This window comes from Gasterosteus aculeatus, chromosome 21 (genome assembly GCF_964276395.1).
Source record: "Gasterosteus aculeatus chromosome 21, fGasAcu3.hap1.1, whole genome shotgun sequence".
In the NCBI taxonomy this organism is placed as follows: domain Eukaryota; kingdom Metazoa; phylum Chordata; class Actinopteri; order Perciformes; family Gasterosteidae; genus Gasterosteus; species Gasterosteus aculeatus.
This window is the reverse complement of record NC_135708.1, coordinates 8,564,497-8,586,902: the sequence shown is the minus strand read 5'-3', so window position 1 is coordinate 8,586,902 and position 22,406 is coordinate 8,564,497. Positions and strand designations below refer to the sequence as shown.

General features: G+C 43.6%; 1 protein-coding gene across 5 annotated transcripts in view; it reads right to left on the bottom strand.

Moving 5' to 3' along the window:
• Positions 1-9,443: 9,443 nt before the first annotated feature.
• The window catches only part of odad2 (outer dynein arm docking complex subunit 2), a 55,803-nt gene continuing 42,840 nt past the window's right edge, over positions 9,444-22,406 (bottom strand). For all 5 annotated transcript variants that reach the window (XM_078096974.1, XM_040167722.2, XM_078096975.1 and 2 more), the window contains 4 exons: positions 20,541-20,655; positions 16,793-16,981; positions 16,407-16,628; positions 9,444-9,684 (listed from right to left, as the gene is read on the bottom strand). In XM_078096974.1, the coding sequence (XP_077953100.1) occupies positions 9,568-9,684; positions 16,407-16,628; positions 16,793-16,981; positions 20,541-20,655 (643 nt within the window). In that variant the 3' untranslated portion in view covers positions 9,444-9,567. The remainder of the gene's footprint in view (positions 9,685-16,406; positions 16,629-16,792; positions 16,982-20,540; positions 20,656-22,406) is intronic.

The window sequence follows — 22,406 nt, the reverse complement described above, 5'->3', positions numbered from 1 at the left end:
TGTTTTTCAGTTTTAGTTAAAAAATGTATCATCTTCCTTCCACCGCAACATCACAACACCTAAATGTGACCATCAAAGATGGTGTCTTGCTGCATTTGTTTTTTAAACACCTTCGAAGTGACACTTAGTACAGCTGCCCATCTTTTTTATTGCACGACATCTGCTTCTTTGGTCTGCCTGCAGCCGAAATCCATATCCATGCTTTTGCTGCAAGGATAATTATTCTATCGGATTCAAACCAAATGCAATCCAAGCTGTTTTTAGTAACATTCGGAATGAAGAGAAAAAAAGAAGATTCTTACTGTATATAGCCATGCCACTGGTTACTCCCGATGCACCCTCTCATTGACTTCCATTATAAGAGCTGTCACATTTTGGGCTCATGAGTCACAGCTTCTGAGGTCCTCTGCTCTGTTTTCCCTTGGGGTTTATCCAAGGTAGTGATTCGAAATACGTGACTTAGCAGCAGGAGCCATATGAAGGGCTATGATCCGTGTAATCATTGTTTATTTGTGCTTATTTTCATTTAACGGGGAATGTTCACTTTCACTAACAGCTTGTGCAAACATGCTATGAATTACCCAGTCATGCAATCACTTTAATTAAGGTCAGGGAGGGTTTATTTGCTTAGTTTATACACAATAAGTATGTTTTCCGTCGGGCCCGAAGTGAACCTCTCTTACCTCCTGTGACCTTGTCCCTGTGATCTAAACCTTTGGGTGAGAAAGAGCATCTCTGGGGATAAAACAATATGGACTTGTCAATGGCATCTCGTTTGTGCTACTAGACCTTCTCCACAGCCTCCGCTTTGGCTCACTGTACGTTTCAGACTCCTGGTTGTTGACCATTGCGGAGGTACAGAACGGATGCAACAGGTAGGTGCAGGACATCATAAATCATGATGTGCTGCTTCCTAAGGGTCAGAGGCAGGAGCTCTGCAGGAGTTCCACCATGCGGCACTCTGTTTCATCTCAAGCTGGAGTTTCACAGATTCCCCCGGGGTCTGCTTTCTTTGTCCTCTGAAATTTGTTGCTCTGCTGGACAGTTTGGTTTGACTAATAATGGCTTTTGAAGCCTACCATCAAACACCAATATTTTTAGTCTGGAGTTTCAGACAACTGAGACAGTGTGCAGGTGTTGCCGATTTTTGTGCTGAAGCAATACAAGAGCTTAAAATAATTCTGTCTTGTGATGGTTGAAAAATAGATTTTTAGAACTTGAGCAACTGCATCAGAGACCTCTGGAATATGTCACCAATTTAAAAGCACAAAATGGTGGGACTGTCATTATAGAATAAGCAGACTGATTTATGGTTAAAAGACCATCACACAAATTGTAATGGTGAATGGTAAATGGACTGTACTGACCACTCAAAGCACTTTAACACTACATGACATCATTGACCCATTCACACCCTGATGACAGGAGAACCATACACAGTGACACCTGCACATCAGTAACTAACATTCACACACTGTAGTCGCAGCTACAGGAGCAATGTTGGGTTAAGTGTCTTGCCCAAGGACACATCGACATGCGGGTTAACCCTCTGATTGGAGGACGACCGTGCTCCCCACTCACCCACAGTCGCCCACGATTGAACACATCAGAATCAGTTTACTCGATAAAGAACCTACAATTTAGTATTATGCTCTGGAAGAGATGGGCCGAGTCTGAGAGAGTAACCATGATGATGTAATAGGGATGTCATCAGAGTTATCTCAGGCTGTTCTTGAGAAGACTGAAAACTGAGAATGTGTCGTTTGAAAACATACAGTTTAGCAGGCAAAGGGAGAGGGAAGAGCTCAGTGTTTCAACCGTGGGACCCACACAGGAGGAATGAAAGGCGGTACACAGAGTTCACACGCTTTATTAAATATGTGGTTCTAAAAGCCTGCTGATGAACTACTCTTAGTAAACAGCTAACATGCCAGTAAAGTTTGATCTCTCCGGCACTCGTCACTCACAACAGCTTTCTAAACTGACCAGGTCAAAAACTGATCATTATTAAGTCTTTCTTTTTAATCTGTCACTGCTATTTCCCAATCTTTGTAATATTATCCTTTTAATAAAAGCCCTATTCCCAAAATCCATATAGTGATTTATATTGACATGTGATGCTCTGTATGTCAGCATCTGGAGCTTTGTTTTCATACATGCCAGGAAGAAAAACCTCAGTTTATTATGAGTCTACCACCTCCTCCATCAAGACAGTTTTATTTATATGCCCTACGTCAGTGTATTTTTTGTAATGTAACTCTATTCTTGCATCTCTGTATATGTTTTATAAAGCCTACATGCCATTCCGTATTGTAATGTTTTATACTGCATCTTCCAGGGTTCATTTCCATGAAGATGTGGTCTAGCCGGCCAAAGGGGCGGTTGTAGTTAAAGTTTTATTTTCTTGCACTCATAACATTTGTTTTGTTCGTGAATTTCCAATTCAACTCTGATCCCTTTTATAGAAAACACACCACTAACTGAGCAAATCAAATGTCTCTGCTGTTGAATAATAAGATATTGTAGTAAGAAGGCAGCAGATCAACTGCCTCCAATGGAACACTTGTGTCTCTTTTTTGAGAACTGTGAATATCAAATTCAGGAATCAGGAATCAGGAATCAGGAAACATTTATTGCCATAATATGTCAGACATACAAGGAATTTGACTTGGTGGTTGGTGCATAACAGCAGACAGTACATGCAAGATAACATGCATTGCAAGTGCAAGAGGAATAAAATAAAATATAATACTATGGGTTAGTAATATAAGGCTATGGGTTAGTTTAAAAATAAAGGAAAAAATTAAAAATAAAAGTAAAAAATATTTAATAAATAAATAAATAAAGTGCACCAGCGACCAGAAAGTGACCCGTGGGGACCCGGGCTCTGTTGATGAGCGCGACTGCCGACGGGAAGAAACTGTTTGAAATTGAAAATCAGACATGCACTACACATCATGGTCCAGCAGGCAACGCTTTGTTTTTGCCATAGCGTACTTCATCATTCAATGTGTATTAAAGGATCTGGCTATGAAAAGTAGCAATTATGTGAATTCAGCGTGAGCTCAATGTCAACACCTTAGGCCATTACAATCTAAATTATTTTCTAAAACCCCAGTCTGCCTCCATAATCTGCCCCTCATTTAAGATGATGTTTTCACTCCGGACTTGGACTTAATTTCGGCGTGTAAACCAAGTTGGAATTACATAGCGTAGTGCACGGACTACTTGTAAAGCCACAGACATATTTGTCCAATAGTTTGCCAGCTTTGGTGGAAAATGTGACTAAGGAGAAAACGTGCAGGGTGTTTAGAATGACCCAATTACTTTTTTTTTTAAGAGTGTCTTAAACATTTGGGGCACTAATCAGCCAGTTGAAGCCTGTGTTGTCTGTCCATGCCTACAGAAAGTAATCAAGAGTCAAACTAAATGCCATTAGAAGTCATTGCAATTGCTCCATGAAATTACATTGGGGAATAATTGCAACTTAGAACATTACTCTTCTAACCCTCATATCCTCTGTTGTCCCCCTAAATATGGCTTTCCAAGAATACACAAATGGCTACTACATAGGCACATACTTCTTTAGAAGGAGGACGTACCAGTTCAGAATCCAGCTGACATGAAGGTGATGGATACAGCTGTCAGAGAACATGCCTTTGTTAACCGAACCCTCTGACCTAGTTGTATTAGGTCAGACAAAGTGGGCTTTTTGTGCGCCAATGCTTTGCCAGAAGTACTCACTCATGTTAGAATAACAGAGAGCCTTATTTGATTCTTTGTAATATCTAGGTGAAAACATTAGTGAAAAGTTTCAGTTATTTTGAATGTGTCATCGCCTCTGCGATTTTGCTCGCAGTATCATTGACTGTTGAGTGTCCAGGTATTTTCTTTTTTTGTGAGTAGACAGTTGCAAAGCTCTGAAGCATTGGGCAAACTGACAGAAAGCAGGGAGCTAGACTGGAACGGGGTGTTATTTAATCATCGCGTGGTGGGAAAGGACATTTATTAATGTCAGAGTTAAAGCAGGACTTTGGAAACTTTGGAGTTAAGGATGGGAATACCACAAAGAAAAAGGTACAATAAACCACCAAAGCAGAAAATTGCATTTTGAACATTTGCCCAAAGGACCACTTTTAAAAATATAACTCTTAATTTGGTGAAGAAACTCAACCCACCAGCGGGAATCACAGTTTCATGCATTGCACTCATGCCTCAAAGCAGGCAATCAGCTGCAGATTTAAGTAGGATGCTTTTTAATGCCTTGCTGATGATTTGATGCTATTCCCCTCAGTTGTATTTCTTCCCCTTACGTCCAGAGTTGTGATAGCTTGATGAAAAGACTGTGATGAAAACTCTGGGATAATATCATTTTTGGTGGAGTTCCATTCAGAGCTCTCAGGTCGGTTCATGATCCAGCAAGGGAAACCTGGCCGGGCTTATGGTTCACAGCTGTGCAGCTGGGAGCGTACGCCAACTCATCACTGTCTGCTGTGGAACTTGGTGTTTTTGAGAATCTTTACCAGACAATATCCGCTGTCTGCAGATGAGTAAAGCTGCCTTTTGGCTGTCAGTGTCCTCTTCTTTCCAGTTTGATGTTACTGCAACAATGAGGAGTCCAGAAAGGCCACAGGTCATATAAAACCTTCTGTGAACACAAAGCTGAAAATGACTGTGAACATCATCACATGTGACATTACAAAGAAGGCTGCAGAACGAAAAAGACAGTAAATCGGCATACGAAAAAATTATTGTAAGAATATGTAAGAATAAAAAAGATGCAGTTGGGCCAATCAGTATGATTTTATTAACGTAGAGTCATACCTTTCAAGTTGAATCAAATCAGTAATCTAAGATTTCACAATTTCCTCAATTTCAAGGTCTGATGTAGAACAAAAAGCTATGATCTGTTAATGTGGTTGACAGGCGTATCCTAAACTCTCCCACCCCCCCGCCCTACTGACTAAACGGACGGACTATAACGGATGGACATCAGACCCAATGCGCGAAGACTGTTTCATCAGAGATGCTTAGCTGAGTGCTGTAAGTTCAGGATGTCGAATCTAACAAGAAGACAGGACTTCCACATAGGAGCACAGAAGGGATTTTTGCTCACTCAAATAAAAAAATTAAAAAAGGATTTTTGTGTATGTGCATTCAGCATTTTCTGAATGCATAAGTCCATATTTTTTAATTTTGAGACCTTTTTGGACTGTAGTAGCCTTGCAATCTGACTCAGACTCTGATGTATTAGCCTGCATATTTCTCTATTTATTTATTGTCATAACAGCTTGTTTTTATGATCACTTAATGGAAGAGGATGTCATAATTCATTAGTGCAGCAAAATCCCTTTTGAAAAAAAGGTTTAAAAAAACAGATGCACAGGGGATTCACAGGACAGCACTTTCACCTTCTGAAGAACGGTAAATTGGGAGATCTAATTTACAGATTGAGAACAGAAACTGTGTTCACCCCCTTGTCCGCCACCGGAGTGTGTTTGGATGGAGCTCTGAGAGGCCGTTGGGTTTGTGCATGTTTTTAATGGCAAGATCGCAAGCTAACCATGCTGCTGCTGCCGCTGTGCAAGTTTGATTTTACATTAAAAACAGTCGTTAGACACTGAAGGGGACGAAAAGCCTTCTAATATTTGGAAAAAACGTTTACTGTTCATTATTTCCTTTTATGTAAATATTACTGCAGGATGCCCGAGATGGGGGGTCTATATTTTTAAAGGGTTTAGCTAGTATCAGACTACATAGCCTATTCTCTTAAGGACTGCCGGACAATATACATATATCCGCTAAAATGTGAAAGGACTTGTAATATAGGACCTAAATCTTGTGTAATGCATAATAAAGTCCTTGAATATAGTTTCATCCATCCGTCTGACCTATGGGAAACCTCTGCTGGTGTCTGGTCAGGGTAAAGGTCAGGCCAATGGTTGGACATACCAGCCAAGATACAGGTGTGTGTGAGATGCCAGGCCCCACACTTTTCTTCAAAACACGAGCAACAACATCAGGTATGTCCCTCCACTATTTCCATCCCATCTTTGAAGCAATGACAAGCGTCCGATCTTAAATGGTGACCAGACAGGCCAGGACCGGACGTAATTGGTGCCTGTGCTCAGCGTAGCGGCACAACCTCTAATTTTTTTGTGAATAACGTCCCTGTGTCAAACGGACAGCCAAAAAAGTGGCAGGGTTTGTGGCTTAGCTAACACATTCAATGTGGCTTTATGACCAATGGACCGGAGGCCCAGTCTCCTGAAACCCACTTGTTACTTCCTTTAAAGCCTCTCCCATGTGATCTACAAGGTTCAACATCAGGTTCAGAGAGGGTATTTAAGGACTGTTTCTCGTGTTATAAATACGGTAAAACAGGCTTAAGCAAGTTTTGGAGACATTTTAGAACGCAAATGTGCGAAGTTCTTCACAAAGGTTTTGTGTTTAAATTATGTTTGCAAAATCAGGTTTGAACTAACACACGCTTCACCCCCACTCCCCACTCACCCCCACTCCACTGCTAAATAGTAACCTTCAATTCACCTACCGAAACCTTACATAAGCATAGGCGGCCAAACGGGACGGGCCAACCCATTAACTGCGGAGCAAACAGCCCCTAAAAAGGGGGGATGCATTCACAAACCTAATCTCTATCTCGGATATCCTTCTTTGGTTGTAGGCCTCAGAGAACACGCTGTGCTTTCGATGTTCTAAGTGTATCTGTTTGCCAACTGACACAACACCAATTACCTGCTGTGGCACAACACATTACGGCAGCCCTAATCTAGGCTGCCCTCTCCAAGCCTGGCTACTGAGAGGTACAGACTGAGAAAGGTATTAGTATTGAGAAAATACCAATCTGTCCCCCCTCAATATACAGCAGAAAATATGTAAAATATATGTTTCCTTCCTTTTATGAACCGCTTGTTAAGTGGCACGCAACGGGACTCTGAGTGCCCGCTCACTGCGCTCAGCGGAGCCGTAGCGTCCATCCCACCCCCCCGTGAACTGTAGCATCCAGCGGACCCGGCCAATGTCTAAACCATGGTTACACCCTTGTGGTGCAGACCATAATGCAACAGGACAAGGGGTCAGGGTTTTAATGCCAGTGCAAGAAAAGGAGGCAATAACCCCTGTCCAATGCAGACCGTTCCAATGTCTCCTTTTAACAGACAGAGGGCTTCTTGGTGCCACCGTTAAGGTGAATCTTGTGTGGCGGTTATTCCTGGGGGTTCAGCGCCCGTGGATGCCTGCCTCTTACCGTAATGGGAACAAGGGGTTAGGTGGTGAGGGGTATTTTTGTGCCTCTACTCTCTGAAGGCATTGTCAATCAAGACAGCTTTCCGGCTTGCACCGGAACCTAGCTAGAGTATCTGAACTAACCACACTGTTGTTCCACCCCAGGTGCTTGCTGCTTCACAGCCACAGCTGGGCTACCCTCAAATCCCTTACAAGGATGCGAGTGTCGAGGGTTACACAACTGAGTTTTTTTGTCTTCCGCGATACACAATTGCATTTTCTGGTCAACACAGAGCCCCCATCAGGGGCAATGAACCTCTGTTCATGTGCTTCAGGGATGGTGTAGCCAGTAAATCCAGATTCATGCGGCCAACGCGCACAGATCACTTTGGTACACCTTGGCACACTGCATGGCAGCAAAAGTCTTTCTATATGTTTGTTTGACCTTCCATCACCCGTCAAGTCTCTCTGTGTGGACTATATCACACTTTACACTGCTTCAGTTACTTTGAGCGGGAAAAAATGGCGGGGTTGTGTTTACATTACAGTGAGTTGGAAGCCCAGTGCATCGCATACAAACAATAATGAGATCCTCAAATGAGCTGTGTTATTTGACACATTGCGAGGGAGAACAGGTTAAACTTGCATAGTTTTTTTTAATAGTTTGGTCATCATAATACTGTATTACTAAAGGTAATCTGGGTGTCTAAATTATCTTCTGAAATAATCTGCATCCACTACTGATCTGCACCGAACACACAGAGGAAATTTGTATTGATCTTCTAATCTCCCTTTTGGAAGAAGATCACAAAAGCTATGCCCCGAAATGATAAAGCAAAAGTGAAAGGAAGCTAAAACTAAGGAAAGCCAAAGAGCTAAAAATAAAGGCAAAAAAATCAGAACGAGAAAAGAAAACTAAGTAGGAAAAATGACAATGAGTCTTGTTTGTTGAAAAGGTTTTTCTTTAAATAGAAGATAATTTGAGCATGTCGCAGAGGTTATGCAGCTTTCTGTATGGATTGAAAGAGCCATAAATCATTGTGAGTATGTTTGCTCTGAGTGGTTTGGAGTCAGTGGCTTCCTTCAGCTTCGAGTTTTTTTTGTTTTGAAGGAAGTTGCTTCTTCGGAGTAATGAGCTCCTTCATCTAGTACCCTCCTTCAGCGCTCCTCCACTGACCCCAGCTCACAGCTGGTAGTGTTTTAACTTCAAAGAGTGATGAGGATTTTTGAACCAAGTATTTTCAATGTTTTGCTAATTTTCTATTTTAGCACGTGGCTGATATAAATGATGAGAGTCCTGTGGGATTTGTGGCGGCCTCTGTGGTTGAGTGCTGAGCATCTAAGCTAACTGGGACCAGGACAGTGGGATCAGAGAGACGGCGAGGCTGACAGACATGTGAGGGGGCAACAGTGGTTGAGGCCAACGTTCTTTTAGCGAAACCTGCTGCGTAGTGGCCTGTTTGTAATGAACAAATATAAAAGACCAAAGAATCAGACGAGACCGGATCAGCTGCAACGAGGTGGACACGCACACCATTACCATAGTGTCTAAATATGTACAACACGGAAGAAGAAAAGGCCCTAAAAAATATTTTGAACATAAAAGAAATATAAAAACAAAGCATTTTTAGGAAAGTGAGGCCTAAATTAGCTTATTTTAGAAGATTTTCTTACTATTTATAATAAATACGAAAATCAGTAACGTGGAAAATCCTACTTACATTTCTAATAACTGTGGTGGAGACATGACAAACTATTGTATTTAGGACTGTTAAATATTTAACGGCTAATGTATTTATATCTCATCATATTGTGTTATTTATTCATAATATCTTACTTATAAGTCATGTTGGTGCTGCATAACAAACAGAGGGTTACTTTGTTGGCCTAAAGGTCTCATTCCAAGCACACAAGTGTCCAGACTGTAAAGGAGGATGTTGAGCAACTTAAGCAGATGTGGAATTTGTTTAGATATAGCAGCCTTGTGTGTATTACATTAGGAATGTTAATGCATAGGATACAGTGTTTTACGCCAACGATCAAACATGAAGAAGCGGCGTTTATTTTTATCATCGCAGTCAGAGAGCAAGAAGAAGGTTCCTTAAAATGTTTCTACCCACTCACAATGACGTAGTTGCGAACTTGAGATAAAAGTTGTGCGCTAGGAAGAAGCAGCAGCTTAAATAAATACATACTCATCAGGGTTAAAAATTTTATTGAAACGCTTAGAAACCTATTCAAACCACTTCTATTCTGCCTTTCTCATACATTTTACTTGCAGGATTTATTTTCAAACACAAATTCTGAAGTCCAACAAAAGGGTCAATGAAATAATTTGGCCTTCCTGTTCTCCTGGGCCAGCAGCCGGATGTTGCGCACGCAGCCAGCTGCAGCTTCCAGGAGCATCTCATCGTCAGAGCCCATGTGGTATATGAGTGGCTGTTGGAAAACAGAGGTCAGAAGTCAAAGTTTGCAGTAGGAACAGATTCTGTGAGAATCATACGTCTCCAACCGTGTGCTGATTTATTCCTCATCTAACACCTGTTAAGGTTTCGGAAGCTCTCGAGGGAGGACTCAATCCTTTGTTCTCGTCCCGGCCGGAAACGAGGACACGAATGAGTCAATTCGTTTAAATTCAAAAATCAAAAGTTATTTAATAACTGAACAACGTATTAGGGATTACAATTACAAAGTGAAATACTAAGCGAACAGTGGAATATTTCGCGAAATAGAGAATCCTCTGAGCAAGTCTGAAGTGACTTATCAACGCGGCTGCAGGAGAAATTCTAACAGTCTTTTCCCCGCCATGGTCCTTTGAAAACTCTTGAGGTGTGTCTTCCTTGGTGCATTTGAATGTCATTGGCCTCTTCTCCAAAGGGTCACCTCCTCCATTGTCCCCTCCACGTCGAGGTGTGAAGCTGCAGCTGTAACCTGAAACCTCTCTGTCCTATTCGTCCCTCACATTCCAATGCACTCAATGTAGATACAGTTGGCTTTATGCCCCAAGGAGTGAATTTAACAAAGCATACATCGTTTAAGTCTTCATCTTATAAATAGTACACTTTCATTACAACAACCCATCATTAATGATTACCGCTCATCACACTTCATCATAAGATCTAAAACAGTTCGTGTGGTTCAATTTTCAAGACATTTGCCTCAGTCGGCTGCCTTACATTAAGTTGTTCATTTTATTACCTGACAGGAGAAAAAACTCCCAAAAAACCCTTTTTGGGGATAAAATTGGGAGAAATCCATAAAGAACGGCAATTGGCATCCGTCCCCAGGTTTTAACATCACATTGTGACAGAATGTTAATGTGTACAGTGTTTATATGATTTAAATGACTATGAATTGTGTTTGATTGAAATTGCATTCACTTAATCTAACATGTTAATGTAATAACTAATATCTACTAACACACAAACTATAATTCTATCACTAAACATCATTACACGCACTACAAATTCTATGACTAGGGGTGCACTTCTGGCTTAAATCCCTAACACACCCAATCAGGTAGCCTGATGCACACGTTGCCATGTCACCAGCTAATGCACACTTCCACCAGCACAGCCTGCAGAGACATACAGTGGCTATGAGGGGACAGCCTCAAGCTCCATGTGTCCCTGCGTGTGTCTCTCACTATACCCTTCCAAACCATGCCTCGGCAGCAAAGGGGTTGCAGCTGCGAGCACACATGCTTCTGGAAGTTCCTTCAGATGAAAGTCATGCAGGGTGGGCTTGACATTAAAAACCTGAGCATGAACCGCACCACTCGACAGCCGCCCCAACGCACCAAAGGTCACATTGTATCCGACTATTAGTGGCTTGTGTAAATGGATCTCATCGCAGAACAAGATTTTTTGTGCTCTTTTTTGGGGTTACATAAAACGGAACATTTAAGATTTTTGTTCGCTCTGAGAGTTGTGTATTATGCAGAAGTGAGCCAAAAAGGGAACACGGGACATATGGAATACCACTGAGTGGCCTGGGTTGTGGAAGGGTGAGCCTTTTCTGTCCATTTTATCTGCAGCGAGATCACTACATTATGTTTGTGGGCAGCTGCGGGGTTGAATCAAAATAAAAGAAAATGGAAGCATAAATACTCCGGTGAAATGGGTGAATCTAAATCTCTTCAATGTGTGTTTCTTAGTGAAATCACAATGGAGTGCCAGTGAGGTTTCCTAAGCCACACTTGCAATTATTTCGGATAGTCTTGTTTACATCCATAATGAACCAACGGCAACATTACATCCCTCAACTAAGCACTTAAGGACTCCACGCTCCTAAACAGTAACTGCTGCGATGTCTGAGGCACTTCTAAGCCCAATACATCAGGGCCTTGTTTCCCACTGAATGAAAAGGGATTTCCAAAATATTTTTCTTTAACAAAGATCCTGCTGCAGCAGGCTTACAAGTGGTGTTTGAACACCACTGGATTGTTACCCCTGGTTTCAGCGCAGCACTGTCTCAACACTGTTAAGCCTGAGCAACACAGAGGAGAATACCTAGACTGTCGCTCTAAAAAAAGGAAAATTATCCAAGAACTAGGCCCCTTTAAAATCAACTAAAGGGCCACTGATGTACATTTAGTTTAATGCAGCGGAAATGATTCTAAAAGCTTCCGGCATAACTCCATTTCCTCAATTCTTTCCCCGCGTCTCCCTGTTATGCTCAACCTTCCCGTCCTGGCTGCGCACATCAACATAGGAAGTGATGGGATTCCTTTGTAGACTTTGACCTCATCTCTACACTGCAGATCCACATGGTCATTAACAACTTTTCAATTACATTCGATTTAGGCAAAACAAACTACTTGGTTAAATTTAGGAAAGGGTCCCGGTTTGGCTAAAATAATATGCTTATAGCTTAACTTAAGTTAAGTAATGTTTGTGGAGTAAGACAAGTGTCTTACATAACTTAAAATAAGCCTACAAAGGACAACAACAGCGGCCTTCTGGGTGAAAGTCCTGTGCTTGCTGGTCGGGGTTGCATTTAAACTGAGATACCGGGCTACTTCCTTTACTTCCGTCATGATTACTAGCGCCACTAGAGGCTGCCGCTACAGGGCTGGTGGAAGGCCACAGTCTGATGCATAGGGCCACGAAGCGAGCATCCCTATGTGACGAGTTGCCAGTCGGAACAGTCAAACCAGTTTTTCTCCCAGTCATTTGTTTTTTTCATAATGTATGTCATGTAGGAGTTGAGGCCGACCCCTTTCCACGTGAGATTCAAACTTTGTGTGGTTAGCAAACAGCCGGAGAAGCAGAGAGAAGACATTCCCAGGAGTGATAAGCACAAAGACAAACAGCATAAGGAGATGAGGTGAGCCAGCTTGTGTGTGTGCGTGGACATGAAAAGACTGAACCCACAGTGCACGTCTAGTTTAAAGACGAGGAAAATGATATGCTTCCGCCTGGTTATAATCCCATCATTTGGTGGAAAAAAGGCACAGCGCCATGCAAGACGTCAGTACCTCCTCAATGCGCCAGAGGCGAGGAGTCGGTAAGAAACATTTGCCCTTCATTTTAATAGGATTTTTTTTTAAATAGCATCCACCTCCAAAAGCAAGCTCACATACAAGGGCTCCAGAAAACATGAAGCTCCCTGAACAAGCCTCTTTTGTGAAAGGAGAGGATGCCTGAGAAGTGCCAGAGGCGGCGTTTTTTGCCAGCCTCATAGTATGTTATTCAGACGACGCCAAATAAGGTCCCCCGAAGCGCCCAGCTCGGCTAAGATAAGTGTGTCTCTCTTTGCAGCTTTCCCCTCTAGCCGGCTCTTTTCCTCCCAGCTGGGATCTCTAGGAACATAATACGCCACTTGTTAGATATTGCCTGACCGTGGTAACACGAACACTTGCACCTCGTTTGAAAAAACAGAATCGTGAGTTTTGGGATTTTCTGCTTTTGCACTTAGTGGAGCTTTGGTGAGTCGGGACTACAAAGAAAAGAGCTGGGGATTACGCCTCCCACTGGAGACCCCCACCCCTGTGTTCACTGCACATATTGTTGCGTTTGCACACGCATGCACCTTATCGCACACGGAGGTGTCAGAGTGTTAAGTGCGCCGTGTCGGACCGGGTCCGTCTGCAAGAGTTCTGGTTTAAATTCCCCCTGTGCCGGGTCAGACAGCCATCAACCCCCCCCCCCCCCTCCAGTTCTCCTTCTACTCAAGCATCCCCATGTTTTAGCCTCTGCTGTGGAGAGCAAACAGCACAAACAGACAACAGTATTTTGCTCAGGCTGAGGGGAAGCTGGTGAGGGAAGTCAAGGTAAACAACATTCCCCGCAGCCTCCACCGAGCCGACGACGTCTAAGCTGCTTTCTCTGTGTCTCCGTAGAGGAAGAGGAAAAAGGAGGGGAGGGCCACTTTCATATCAATGGCTTTAAGGGAAAAGTATTCGCCCTGGACTCCTCTGAGCCCGCGTGACCTGGAGTACGCGGAGAGAGGCTTAAGTCGGAAAGGCTCTGAAACATCACGTGCCAAGAACCCCGAGAACAGTGTAGCCATAACAGAGCCTGTGTCATCTGCTCACCACACCCACAACCTGAAGTTGCACCAACGAGAAGCTGGGCTAATTAGACCCTGCTATGCTCCGCTTGCTTTTAATTTCTCACCCTCACATTTAGTGTAATGTTGCATCCCGCGCCCCCCCCCCCCGCGAGAGAGAGGGAGAAAAATAAAAGTAACACTAACCGAGACGGGGAAGTACGATGTTCATGGCACCAAAATATTTTTTTCTATTTACTTCTTTCCTTTCTCAATTTGCAAAAAGGAGAAAAATACATACCAAGGCCTGGCCTGCACTCTGGAACACCTTCACTAGAAAATGACCAAAACTTACTATCCACAAATTGTAATTATTAGCAATTTACTTAAAGCTGTTCTCATGAAAGAGCCTATTTATTACAAATAGCTGGCTAAAGCTGTCCAGAGGGATTCATGGATTGAGCAAACAAACCCCACTCCTATTGGAAGGGTTGTAAAGGAGAGGCGGGGTGTTGTGCACATGACACAAAATGAAGCACATCCTTATAATACTGCGAGATACCAAGAGTGGATGTCAAATTGGACGGCGAGGGTGATTCACCCCTCCCTGGTATGTTTCTCCTGTGAGAGCGAGCACCTGAACAAGGTTGGATCTGAGGGGCCCGAAGAAAAAATAAGTTGGCAGGAAATGTACACAAGAACTTGCGAGTGGCTGCGGGTCTTTCATTTAAAAGATGATTGATGCTGGTTGCATTTTCACTGTAGATTGTGGGCCGCTTTGGAAGGCGTCAAATGAAAAGCCTTAGACGGGCTACTAGTGTGTTTTACACCGTGAAATACTTTCTCCTCAGTGCTTGTTCTCCTCTGTGACAGGTACAGGCCATCATTAAGTGTGCTTTAGAGGGAAAGGTACTTCTATAAACAAACTTTAGAGTAAGAAAGACCTTCGCTCACTCGAAATTGTACACTTACATGTGGGTGAACATGTTTTGAGAGCCTCTCAGTGGCACAGAGAAGCTCTTTGCAATACAACTGAAATAATAACACAGGCAGTTCCGGGCTGTAAATTAGACACAGTGAGCTGTAACAATCCCCGATAAACCCTCTCGAAACCGATGCAGGACTCCTGGGTTTGTTGTTTTAACACATTCTCTGAACAGACGCCTGTATATCACAAAGCAGAACATTCCAGCGCACACTGAATCGGGGGAGATTGACAAGCTCTCACACTGTAATGTTTCCTCCGGGGGTCAGACAGGTAAGTATGGGCCTCCGTCCCAGACCGGCTGAGTCCAGACGGAACAATGAGGCTGCCTGTGTTGCGTTTCCACGTCTGAGATTAAGAACAAATGCAACGCTGGTGCAGTTACATGCCCTTTGGTAATTAAGCTCTTTAAAAGTCCAAAAATACATCATGCAGTAGGGTTGCATTTCTCAACTGGTACATTAATAGGGGAAAACACAGAGACAGACTAAAATAGGTGGCATCTCACACACACTAATTCCCATGCATGCATAGAATTTCAAATATAGACACATACACACAGAAAAAAAGGGCCCGTCCAGTTCCTGTCGTGGCTCAAACTACAAAAAGCATCCAGCTTAACGACTTTTGTAAATTGGACACAACTCTTTAAAAACACAACGTTCAGTCCAGCTACCAATTATGGCTAGTGTTGAACCACATTTGCTGTAACATCAGATCAAGCTAAAGTAAACCATTTAATAAACATGGGAAAAAAATTCTGGCTGCAATGGCATAACCACTTCATAATTTATATCGCAGTTGTTATTTAGGAGGGGAAAAAGGTTTTAAAGTTGCTGCGGGCACAAGAAGAATTTCCTTTTACGTGAAACAAGATTGAGTTACACAAGGAGAGTGTTTTCCCAAAATGCTGAAATACCGGTACATGATAATCTGTGACAAGACATCAATTACAGTGCAATCTCAACGCAGAATCTCCACAGAGCTGTCAGAGACAAACATAAACAGTCTCTGGAGCTAAGCATGGAAACAGCCCAACAGGCCTAAAAGTTAGACAAAACGATGCTCGTTTCTCTTTGGAAGAGCACTACACAACTGCAATGATGGAGAACGCTGGCGGATGTAGCTTGAGTTGTGGGTTTGGTTTAGGGAGGGGGGTTGGGGGGGGAAGGGGCAATGTTCTCTTTAGCCTTGAACAGCTCTGACCCCACTCTTTGGCGTGAACCATATCGCTGCTGCATTCTGCCCTGATGTCCAGAAACAGCCCTCAGCAACAGTTACCCCCGGATACAGCCCTTTGACTTATGCTGTGATGGCATCTAGGGTCTACCGGAGAAATGGCACTGGGCACACACTGAGCTGTTTGCTTTTCTGGATTCCCATGACGGCTAGAAAGTGGAGACATGTTTCCGCCGACAAATAAAAACCCACTTTGTTTCGGCTCCATCAGTCAAAGGCTGTGAAAATAGTCACAGCTTTTTAAAAGTTTATTACTCAGTGTTTTGCACACATGGCTAAAACAAGGGGTATGGGAAGCTAAACGGGACTTTTCCTCAACTTAATTATACCAAATGCAGTCACGACAACGCTAGATAAAGCAGAGGAACAACAACTTTGTGAGTAAGCCAGAAGAAAAGCAAAACGAAGGAGCCTTCAATCTAGCTCAAACAGCACAACGACTTACCTTGACCACTCCTCTGTCGTGCATGGTAATGCAGTTGTTGGGGTCTCTGGAGAGCTGGTACAGTGCCATAGCCGTGGTCTTGTGGACTGCTTTGTCTTTTGATTTTAGGTAATGCACCAGGGGGGCCACGGCCCCGGCATCACCGAAGGACGCCCTGTTGCTACCCCACATGCAGCAGTGGCCCACGGCCTCAGCCAGGTGGCGACGGAGCCTGTCGTCAGTCTGCGGAGAGCAGAACAGGATGCTATTGGTCCCCAGTGACCGTTCTTTACGATGCAGAGAACAGCAAGCTCCACGACAGCAGTAAACAACAGTAAATTCTTGTTGTGTGTCTCCGGGGGGAAGGAGAGGAGGGGGGGGGGGGGGGGGGGGGGGGATGTTCTTACCGTGTTCGTCAACTTGGTCAGCAACTGGACAACCCCGTGATCAGTGAGGACCGCCAGATTCTCCTCGTTTCTGGCTATTTTGGCGATGGCAGCGCAAATGCTTGCCAGCACCTTGTTGTTTGTTGACTTCAGCAAATTAACAATCAGTTCCAACCCACCGACGAGGGAGCGCACCATTTCTCCTGCATCCTACAGTAAAAGAGTCTGTTATTAGCCGGTGCTCTGTCAAAGGGAACAAGGAAGATGGCAAAGCGAGAGGTTGCGTAATGACTGAAGAACGAGCAGACGCCCTGCGGGGGTATAGACAGACAAAACGAAGAAGACTAAATAAGCACAAACAAAGCATTTTCATCAGACAACAATCAAAGTCCCATCAGTGCAAACCAACCAATAGAACTATCTTCATCGGTGTAAAACAGATGCTTTGAGAAATAACAACAACCTCTTCCTACGTTGTGGATCTGGGTGTGCAAAGCAATAAGTTTGACATCTCTGTCAACCGCTCTCCTCCTGTCAGCCTAACTTGTCATAATGAAGGCGCCAACGTAGAATTTAGAGATTAGGGGTGGCATCTAAAATGTTTGCCTCGGACTGAGTTCATGAAACCGGCTTGCACCACTGGCCTCTCTGCCACTCGCGGGGCAAAGCCTACCAAGCCAACAAGCTCGAAAGGAGGGCCGAGGGAACCGCAGAGGAAGGGCCAACGGAGACGCTGGCTTCAGCTCGGCTTGGCACGCTAGGCCTCTGTTTTAACGTATGGCCGGCCACGGGAGAATACATCGTGGTGGCCAAAGTCTGTAATGTTCGGCACTTTCAAAATAGAACAGGAGTCTTCTCAAAAGCATACAATTACAGACATGAACACTAATGTCAAGAGCCAAAGTATGGCACACACCGGGGTACAGTAATTAACTAATTTATTACGTGATTGGTTATTCTATAAATGAAGGGGTTTCATCAAATTCAGCTACTTTGGTAAATGCACTGATGTGTTCCCCCTAACAGAGAAACCCTAGCTGAGATCAGGCCGGGGTGCGGACCCTTTGATGTCGTGCCAGAGGATGAGCCATGTGTGTTGTGCAGGGAAGAGGGGAGTTTGGGGGGGCCCGGGCCAGGAGCTTACCCCCCTGACACACAGGAAGCATTTCCTCAGGAATACTGATGACGGCCAGCCAGGGAGTCCTTGTGACAGAGGAAGCTCTCTCAAGCCACCAGCTGCGATAGACTAGCCAGAATCTCTTTCATGGCCTGGAAGGGCCCCCAGATCTGAAAACCGCAACATTATGATGCGGCACACGGAATGGCCTTTCTCGCTCCCCTCTCCCCTGCTATTACCAGGATGAAATGAAATAGAAAACACATTATCTGCATGTGAGCGGTCTCAAACTTGGGGGCGGTAAGCCAAGCTCGGAACGGCAGAAGCCGTACCCTGACCCCCTTCTCTGGAGCAATCAGGCTTCCATAACATACATGGCTATAATGTAAAAGGGAAAAATAAATCAAGCATCTCAATGTGCATCTGTGCCCGAGCAAATGAATGATAAAGCCCATTACATGCGACTGGGAGGGTTGTGCTTCCTTGATTGAAGTGAGGAGATGATTGGATGATTCACTACTAAATCTTCACGGTACTTGTACGGTACTATGGGAGTTGTGGAACTGTGGCCACAGAGCAGCAGCAGCAGCACTGTATGGAGCATCCAGCAGATGCATTGATACCACGGCTCTCTCATGAATCCACTCTGGTACCGCTAACAAGAAGCACATGGGGGTTCTATCTAAATAATGACTGCGCCGAAGCAGCTGTATCAAGTTCCTCAACTTTATGGGCCGAGAGCGCTATTTAGGTCTTGTCATTGCTCCTGTCCCAAGAAATTCACCCCAAAAGCATGTTCATGAATTTCCCTCAAAATTGGCACACTGACGTCCAGACAAACATTGTCAAACTTTGTTAGCGCTGAACAGAGGGTCCGCAGTCCCCCTTTTCACTGCACATGGTGGCCACGCAGCATTTTTGCTACACTCCTGGGCCAGAGAAATTCCAGCCCCCCAAAAAAGAGCTTCACCCCAAAGACACCTGTCTGGCCCCAATATGTCTGTTTAAACTTAACCAGATTGCACCGCTGACAAGCTGTTTACCTTAATCACAGCGATAATCTAATAGAACAGCATTACGTTTGTCGTTGGAAATGATACAAGAGCACAAGGGGATCAAAGAGCTGTTCATGTGTAACCGAAATGAGAGTAGCGAGCTAAAGGCCTGTGACGTGGCAATGTTTGAAGACAGTACTCCACTAATTCAGCATTGCACTCCTCTAACAAGATGGATTATCCTTTCTATTCCAAACATTCTTTGTCCTTTGTACTGTACACATGCACTGCACTACTGTGGTTAAATACTCACGTTCCCTAATAATAACCCGGATCATGCTGCATCATCAACAACAAATCACTGTTGAAATGGGCGGGAGAGCAAGCTAACGTTAGCGCGTAGCAGCTGCTGGGAAACCTTTTCCAACTTGGCTTCATTATAATGCTATTCGGGATTGGGTGTAGGTCAACTTTATGTTTATTAAGAAGCAGTTACTTATAGAAAATAAAAGCGTATTTCTTTGATAATCATAGAAAAATTGTAAAGGAAAATACAATAATTTGTTTCCCTTAGTACTTGCATTGTGTTTCTTCTTTCTTTTTAATTACTAAGAAAAGCTTCTCTAAAGATCAAAGTAAATCAGTAAAGAAATGACTGGCACATACATGCAGTACATACTTAGGGACCTGTCAAGGGGGTATGAATTGTGCCTGGAGGTGTGGATGTCTAATTCAGGGAAAATAATTTAAGGTGGTGGTTGGATGATTAACACACACGCAGATTTGGATTACGTTAATTTTTACATTGCGACACACTAGTATCGGATCGGTAACTGGTAATAATTGGTAATGGCCGATACACAACTTCAGGTATTTGAATAGATACCAGAAGCATCTCTAGTCTGGGTGTTTTCAGCATAAATGGGTGTACTTGGTAAGTTCAGTTCTTTCTTACTTCAGAAAAGTTGAAAAGTTTTCATTTTCAAATGATCAGACTTCACACATCCCCATCGGTTCTCCCATTGGAGACTTGAAAAAGTACTTCATAAGACTTTCAGACAGGCATTGGTATGTAAAATTTAGTTTTCTCTTAAGAAGATGCTTTGTGATGATGAACCTTTTAATTATATTATACACATAGTTATGTCTAAAAGGATGCAGGTGGTATTCATAACGATGTTGTACGTTTCTTTGCAAAGCATGGGAGCAGTGCTTTGTTTCGGGAAGGGGGTTAACAGAAACTATCTGGTACCCTATGCCCTGTGTGAAGATTGCGTAACTATTAGCATGTTGAGGGAATTTCAGCAGGGAAATTAGAAGCCATGGCACAGGATATTACTCAGTCTTTTTCCCTGCCTGCGTCGCAACTCGCCAATGTCAGTGTGCCAAGGAGGCTGCTCTGCTTTGTATTAGCCCGGAGTTCATGTAAGCCCCCTCTGACACAGCCCTGCCCCTGCTAACCTCCCAGCAGCAGCAGCAGGTTGGAGGGAGAGCTTAGGAGACAAGCATGGTGATATAAGCAGGCTTCTGTTTTGCGAGTGAAACGAACACAAACCCTGCCAACCTCTTTGATTTTGTGGTATTCTATGTGCCTTCGGTGTGCTTCGCTCACACAGGACACAGGATGGAGGAAGAAGACACATGCACTTTTCTTTACCTTTGCATTCTCGATGCATTGACAAAGGGCCCATGCAGCACTGGACTGAACATCTGCACAGGGGTTCTTCAATAAGGACCACACCAGGCGGACTCCATCAAGCTTGTCGATGATTCTGTGGGGAGAGAGGGATAAAAAAGTAGGATGAGGTGAACTAGAGGAAGGGATGCTTGAAAGATTTAAGACGAACTACTTTGATCTTGTTTGTTTCCCATAGACCAATTCCAGCATTTGTTTTTCATCACAGCTCGCCTTCAGTCCTTCTCAGTTTCTCTGCTGACCTAAACTCACGAACTGTCTGCTCACTTGAAGCACTCTCCGAGGAAATGCACAGCGTTGCCAGGGCCAGAGATTAACATACATACATCTGTGTATAATGCTTCATACATGAAACTGAGACAAACTTACACTTTGTATTGGTAGCTTGTAACCTGAGCCAAGAAGAGGACCTCTTTCCAAATCAAACAAACTCAGAGACAGGTCGCTCTATATTTCAAAAGGGCCTAAGTGAAGTTTACTTAGGCATGAACTGTATTTTACGCTGCATACATGACTGTAGTCAAAACTGCAGTCAGGGTCTGGGAACCCAAAGAATTACACCACAGTGCACCCATCATCTAGTATAAATAACATGTAACGTGTTCCTTGTGTGCTTCCACCAACAAGGCCAACATTGAATGCTGTCATAATTATTCAAATAATCACAGTATCTCCATGACTGGCAACAAGCGAACACTCATCAGGGACGTCCCCCGCGCCATCTGTCATCCCTTTCCACATAAATCAGTCTACGGGGATCATAACACCAGACTCCAGTCTACAGGGCCTCCTAAATCCGGACCCGAAAACAAAAAGTGAGGCATCACATCATCTGCCAAAACAGCTCTGTCTTCCCATGAAGCAGGTATGAAACAGATTAGCAATGAAGTTGCAGTTGACAGTGATGGATTAGAGGAGACCACAGACCCGGGAGGCATTAAGCAACGTGTGTTCACTCTTGTAGCTACACAGGACTTTTGAGGGAAAGCGCTATGTCATTAACCGCACACTGCCTACTGGTCAGAAATGAAAACAAACACATGAGTATTTCATGAAAAACTTGAAAACGATTGCAGTTTTTTGGCGACTTTCTGTATTTATGGTGGACCTGCATTAGAATGACGATGAGGGAATGATTGTGCTGATCAGCAGAAGGAAGTAGAGGAAAAAAAAGTTTTCAGTCGGTCAAATGAAGTCATGTAAACTGACAAGAATGTTGTAGCTAACTGTGTGGAGTACATCATCATCATATTTGTTGGCAAATACCGTCTAATTACTGGGGATCTGGAAAAACAGGGTTGGGTTGGAGCCGGAAACAGAGTTATGTTAATTGCTCAGCAAACTACTGTACACATACATGTCTCAAAATAAGCCATTCCCACAAAACATACACAAAGCACAAGCAATGGTGGAAATGAGACCTTTCTGTTTACAGCTAAGCGTGAAGGCTGAAAAATGACCCATTCTGGCCGTCATATACATAACATGAGAAAACATGGAAAGCGCGATGAACCGACGCCTTGTGTGAAGTTCAGTGACTTTATTTTGACACGTTTCAATGTTTTATGGAATCCCTTGGGTGTTACCATTAGGCTCACTAACAATGCAAACTCAGACGTTAAGTTGTGTTTGCGTCCACTGCTAATTACGAAGGATCTCATACTCCATAACAGTCTTGTAAAAGCAATGAAACGCAGATGGAAGCTCCACAATGTTCTGCAATATCTGGGGTGAGGTTAAATGAACACAGAACAAAGACTGCTCTGGACTGTGGTTCCCAGCCAAGTAGTCTTAGACAGGGTAGGGCTTTAGGTATGCCTGTCTGAC